The sequence below is a fragment of the Anomaloglossus baeobatrachus genome, chromosome 2 (assembly GCF_048569485.1).
Source record: "Anomaloglossus baeobatrachus isolate aAnoBae1 chromosome 2, aAnoBae1.hap1, whole genome shotgun sequence".
NCBI classification, from domain to species: domain Eukaryota; kingdom Metazoa; phylum Chordata; class Amphibia; order Anura; family Aromobatidae; genus Anomaloglossus; species Anomaloglossus baeobatrachus.
The window spans coordinates 325,262,587-325,268,586 of record NC_134354.1 but is presented as its reverse complement, the minus strand read 5'-3'; the positions used below and the strand labels follow the sequence as shown (position 1 = coordinate 325,268,586).

The following is a 6,000-nucleotide window of genomic DNA, read 5'->3' as shown; positions in this document are numbered from 1 at the left end:
GGTAGATGTATACTCTTGGTCCCAAGATGAGAACCTATTATTAAAAAAGGTCCTGTTTTTGGCCCATAAGGGTATCATACTAAATTGGATGAGTGCACGTCCCCCATCCAAGGCTTCTTGGATTGCACTGGTAAATTCTATAATACTGCTAGAACAATTTGTATTCAAGTCAAGAGGTTCCTTAAATAAATTTGACAAAATCTGGGGCAGATGGCTGGGTTCGCCCTTGACTGGGGGCTCACCCGGTTCCCTGGCTAATAATCTACAAACACTGCTGTCGCCGTAACAATTTTGTTATCATATTGGTGATATCGAAGGGGAATTCTATGGATTATGAAGCTATGTATCTGCAGTGTGACGTGGTCCCCATCACCTAGTTTGCATACTCCTTGTCAATATGAGTTCTTTACCACATGTTAGATATAACTTGTGAACAGACACATCTGTAGTATTTATTGTTTCAATGCCAACCTACAAGAACAGAAAGTGGATTTGATTATGGATGTTTTATCACTCTAGATATTTATCGATATTTCCCATATCCTGACTGTACAAACTGTTGATTTGATTTCTGATGTAATGCCATACTTAACCTTCAATAAAACGAGTTTAAAAAAAAACAAAACATCAGAATGCTCCAGTTTGAGGTTGCCATCTTAAAAACAGGTTTTCGGACTTCACTTTTATTGGAAAAGTTTATTCATTGTCTATCAAGAGACAAGAGAGCTTGTCTTATAGTTGTGGTGTTTTAGAGTCGTAGAAGGCTGACGCCGCAATAACATGTCCCCCATGTCCTCCTCTTGTGCTTCGTCAAACATTGTAGAGATGTAATGTCTTGGTTTCTTCTGTTTTGGACAAAAAGTTGACAATTTTTCTCCATGATACCTATAAAAACAGTAATTCCAAACTAAAAAGCAATAAACCATTCTACATACAATAAATTATTATGTAGAGAGTTACAAAATAATATAAGTGGGAAATATTAATCAGCATTGTAGGGGGACATATCTATCATTGTACTAAATTAAGACCTTACCCCAAGCCATATCTGCATTTTGGATGTTGTCCTTCATTCTCCAATGCCTCTGGCATTCCTGCTCCACTTGAACCAAGTCCGGCTCCATCAGTCCAGCCTTGACGCTCCATTAACTTTCGGCCAACTCCCTGAAAATACATACCATAATTTTTGGATTATAAAACACAATTTTCCTCCCAAAAATTTGGGGGGGGTCTGTCTGTGCACTTCTGTGTGCGGGCGGCCAGGTCCGTGCAGGTGGCCAGGTGCGTGTCGCTGTGTGCGGGCGGCCGGGTGCTTCTCTGTGCGGGTGGCCAGCCTTGCTGGCTACCACTCTGCAGGCTGGCGGGTGGCTGTGCAGAGAGTGTCACAGTCTGTCCGCGGTCCGGGTTTCAAATGATGGCGCCGGGAGTCAGCGCGTGCGCAGATGGAGCTCTTGGATGAGAGCTCCATCTGCGCACGTGCCGCTCCGGGTGCCATCATTTGAACCGGGACTGCAGACAGATTGGGACACTCACCGCACCGGCCTGCTCCACCACTGACCCGCCTTTGCCGCTGTCACTGACTCGCTGCTACCACCACTGACCCACCGCCGCTGCTAGCACAGCCTCTGCCTCCTGTTACCCCGCTCCACCACCGCTACCGCCCCCCTCCGGTAGGACAACCCCGGAGTATAAGACGGACCCCATTTTTATTTTAGCTTTTTTTTACCTCTAAATTTGCGGTGCGTCTTATAATCCGGTGCGTCTTATAAAACGAAAAACACATTATATAGTATGGAAACATGAAGCAAAGCACATACAGTGGAACCTTGGTTAACGAGTAACCCAGTCAGTATTCCACTTAACAAGCAAAGCTTGCTGTAAATTTGTAACTCACTTTACGAGCAAGCTTTGCCGTACGAGCAAAATACTCACCGCACACACTTCCGGTTCCTTACATCCACCGCGCTCTGACCCGCTCTTACAGTCTGCACAAACAAGCACAAACACACAAAAACACGGACGCACACACACACATATATATATGCTCAACTTACCTTCCGTTCCATCGCCGGCCTATGGTTCTTATAGTTCGCCGCTACAGGATGTGTATCGGTAACCATCGCGACGAGGGAGGCAAGCGGCTCCTGCCTTTGACGTCAGCGCTCTATCAGCGGAAGGTCCTCCCTCGTCGCGATGGTTACCAGATACACATCCTGTACCGGCAAACTGCAAGATTCAGGAGGCCGGCGATGGAACGGAAGGTAAGGCAAGCATTATATGTGTGTGTGCATGTTTGTACATGTGTGAAATGGCACAATAGGGGACCAGAATGGGACATTTAACAAGTTGTGGAACGAAATGTCTGCATTGCAATGATTTCCTATGGGAAATCTTGCTTTGCTAGAGGAGTAACTTGGTTAACAAGCACACTCCCATAACGGATTGTTCTCGTTAACCAAGGTTCCACTGTATGTTGTATTTACCAATCCTGAATTTGCTCTAACCAGTCACAGCATTGAAGTGAGGAGGTAATCTATGTTCATATTTCCATTGTTTAGGATCAGTCACAATCCGCCACTCTGATAAACAACGCAATCCGTTTGGTGGATTCCGTTGTTTCCCATACACTTGTATGAGCGGATTGTGACTGATGACCCTGCGTTGCATCTGCCGAGCGGCGCATCAGTCGTTTACTGACTGACCATCGGGCGGGAGGGACGCAGCATGCAACGTTTTTGTTGCGGCAAAAAAACGCACCCTGCAGAATTCCGTTGGAATCCGTCAGGAGGCATAATGTAAGTCTATGGTGCAGGATTCTGTTATCCTGCGTCACGCAACGGATTCCAGTGCAGGAATCCGTCACGTTTTACTGAGCATGCCCAGCATGTCCAGCAGAACGTCCAAAATCATGTAAAATCAGTTCCTGGAATGATCGCCTGGCGGCCGGCTTTTCAGAGTGATCAGCTGATCGGCTTTTGAGAGCGATCAGCTGATCTTCCGGCGGCCGGCTTTTCAGAGCGATCAGCTGATCGGCTTTTGAGAGCGGGCGGACGGCTTTTCAGAGAGATCAGCTGATCGGCATTTGAGAGCGATCAGCTGATCGCCCGGAAGCTGGCTTTTCAGAGCGATCAGCTGATTGTTCGCGCGCTCAATGAAATCCGCTTCCTCACCTGTTGTACAGCGTATCAGTCACAAGCGTTAAGCAACGCAGGTGACTGATGCAAAAAAGCGGAAATGTGAACATAGCCGTATACATAAACGCTTTGAAAGGCCATGACACAATTTGCATACAGTTTTTTGTATTGCTAAAATGTATCTAAAATACAACAAACAAACTTTAGGGGGATCCATATTGTCCCTACACACATCCTGTAGACAAGTAGATCTCGGCTAGAAGGAAGCATGACCGCAGAACAGACTTCACCGAGTTGCTGTGTTTAATTTTCTTAAAAAAATATAAAACAAACCCATTGTAATATTTGAAATCCAAGCCCTTGACAGGTGTGCTAATCTAAGGGTGGTACAGATCTCTGCTGGTGGTCTTTGAATGAAAATCTGACAACATTATGTGTGAATATGGAAACTAGAAAAGAGAAGCGCTGATAGGGTTTTACCAGATTACACATACGGTTTAGCATATATCAAAATACACTCACCGATTCAGGTTGTGAGAGGTCACAACCACCATAGATAGCATCAGATAATGGCGGCTGCAGCGGCCCCACGTGTTTGCAGATCAAAGTGGAGAAGGAGAAGGGGTTAAACCCGCGCAATCCGCCAGATAAATTCAGAGGAGATGTTGATAATTCAGAACATTCTTTTATTCCATGGGTCTACGCGTTTCAAGGTCTGTGACCTCTTCTTCAGGACCAGTAAATCAACACTACATGTACATACAAATGAAGCTCTTTTATACCTGTGGTAACCACAAAGTACCGCCTCCCGGCACTTTGAAAAAAGTCAGAAGGGAAAGAGAAAAAAAAAAAAAAAAAAAAATCTGCATGCATGATACAGCGTTTTTCACAGATATCATATACTTTGTAGAATGCTATTATACTGGTCATAAAAACAATTTATATGAGAAATACACATTCATAAATTGGAAAATTATAAAATAAAAAGAAAAGGAAAGAAAAAAAGTCAAAAATCAGGACACGAACTCCAAGAAAGTTGCCCATAAAGTAGCCTTCGATTTTTGTGGTGTACGCCACCAGTAGTTCTCAAAAATCTGTGTATCCCTAAAGTTATGTTCACAAGGTTGTGATATATGCGTACAATTAAATAAAACATATGTTTAATAAATATATTAAAAACATTTCAATATAGAAAAAATGATAAAGGAAAGAGATGAAATAAAATGATAATAAAAATGCATAATTTTCTGTGAACTTTTTATACAGAATAAAAATTCTTTCACCCAGGAGTACAAAGTGATGTGTATATAAATATATGTGAATAAAAATTTATAATATAATGTGTGCTATATTCTTTGTTTGTGTGTTAAAGAGGATGTGATATTTACTTTTTCTTTTTCAAAGAGGATCATAGTATCAACGAGCTTAAGGTTATTAGCGGGCATAAGCGTGGGAAAAAATATATATATGTGTGCGCATGCTCTTGACCCTACCATGAGAACACATAGTACAGCGGTACGGAGTAGATGCCAGAACTGGGACCGTGGGAATAAAATCTAAGGCGCCTGGGCCAGGGATATAGCTGGTTCAAGGTGGCTGTGTATGGTTACCACAGGTATAAAAGAGCTTCATTTGTATGTACATGTAGTGTTGATTTACTGGTCCTGAAGAAGAGGTCACAGACCTTGAAACGCGTAGACCCATGGAATAAAAGAATGTTCTGAATTATCAACATCTCCTCTGAATTTATCTGGCGGATTGCGCGGGTTTAACCCCCTTCTCCTTCTCCACTTTGATCTGCAAACACGTGGGGCCGCTGCAGCCGCCATTATCTGATGCTATCTATGGTGGTTGTGACCTCTCACAACCTGAATCGGTGAGTGTATTTTGATATATGCTAAACCGTATGTGTAATCTGGTAAAACCCTATCAGCGCTTCTCTTTTCTAGTTTCCATATTGATTTTACGGATTTGACATTGATCATCTCCCTGGGATTATTGGAGCTGCGGAGGATATTTTACCAGGATGGAATATTTCAACCAAAGACTTACTACAAGGGAAAGACTTATACTCCAAACTGTTGGAGCAAAAGACCATGTGAACCACGATCTGGATATTTCCATTCCTTTTACTGAGGAAGAGACAGACAATATGAAGAAACTTTTTCTACACCTTGAGGAACTGCTTAAAGAAGAGTTACATTATGGACTTGATGCAAGATTTTTGTCCATTTATATGGATGAGAAGCTTTGCCCCCGAGGACTTAGGATAAAACATCTTTCCCCTTTCCCAAAAGATCTGGACTTCACACAGGAATGGGAAGGTGTCCTACATACATGCATGCAAGGTATGCTTCAATGTTTATATAAAAAAAGATCAACAATTGCACAGGAGGCTACAGCCTCTATTTCAGAGGCTTATAATAATCTCTCCTGTTATGATTCACATCCTGAATATAGGCGTATCAATTCAGATATTAATACGAAACTATTGCAACTTGAACATGATACGGTTATAAGAAAGTCCAAAAAATTACAAAGGGACCGTAAGGATAAAATAAACGAAAAAAATGGTATTTGTAACACTGAGAGAGAGACAAGAACACCAGAAAGGCAAAAATATAAGAGGAAAAATAGTACGAGTAGAAACTTTTTTAATAGTAGGTATCACAAAACTAATATTGGTTTTAACAAACCTAGGAGAAGCACTAGTGAGGGCTTTAACAAAGAAAATGGCTCTGCACCCTCCACTATTACTGAAACAATTAACATTACTAAAACACCTATTTTAGACTCTAGAGGAGTGTTGTGTGACAAAAATGATAAAAACACTGAGAAAAATGACAGAAGTGTTAATGTTAATAAT

General features: G+C 42.1%; 1 protein-coding gene across 1 annotated transcript in view; it reads right to left on the bottom strand.

Annotated features, from left to right (window-relative positions):
* Nucleotides 1–421: 421 nt before the first annotated feature.
* The window catches only part of GPATCH3 (G-patch domain containing 3), a 147,599-nt gene continuing 142,020 nt past the window's right edge, over nucleotides 422–6,000 (bottom strand). Inside the window, exons 5-6 of the mRNA XM_075335905.1 lie at nucleotides 1,037–1,164; nucleotides 422–885 (exon numbers count right to left, since the gene is read on the bottom strand). Coding sequence (XP_075192020.1) covers nucleotides 711–885; nucleotides 1,037–1,164 — 303 coding nt within the window. The 3' untranslated portion in view covers nucleotides 422–710. The remainder of the gene's footprint in view (nucleotides 886–1,036; nucleotides 1,165–6,000) is intronic.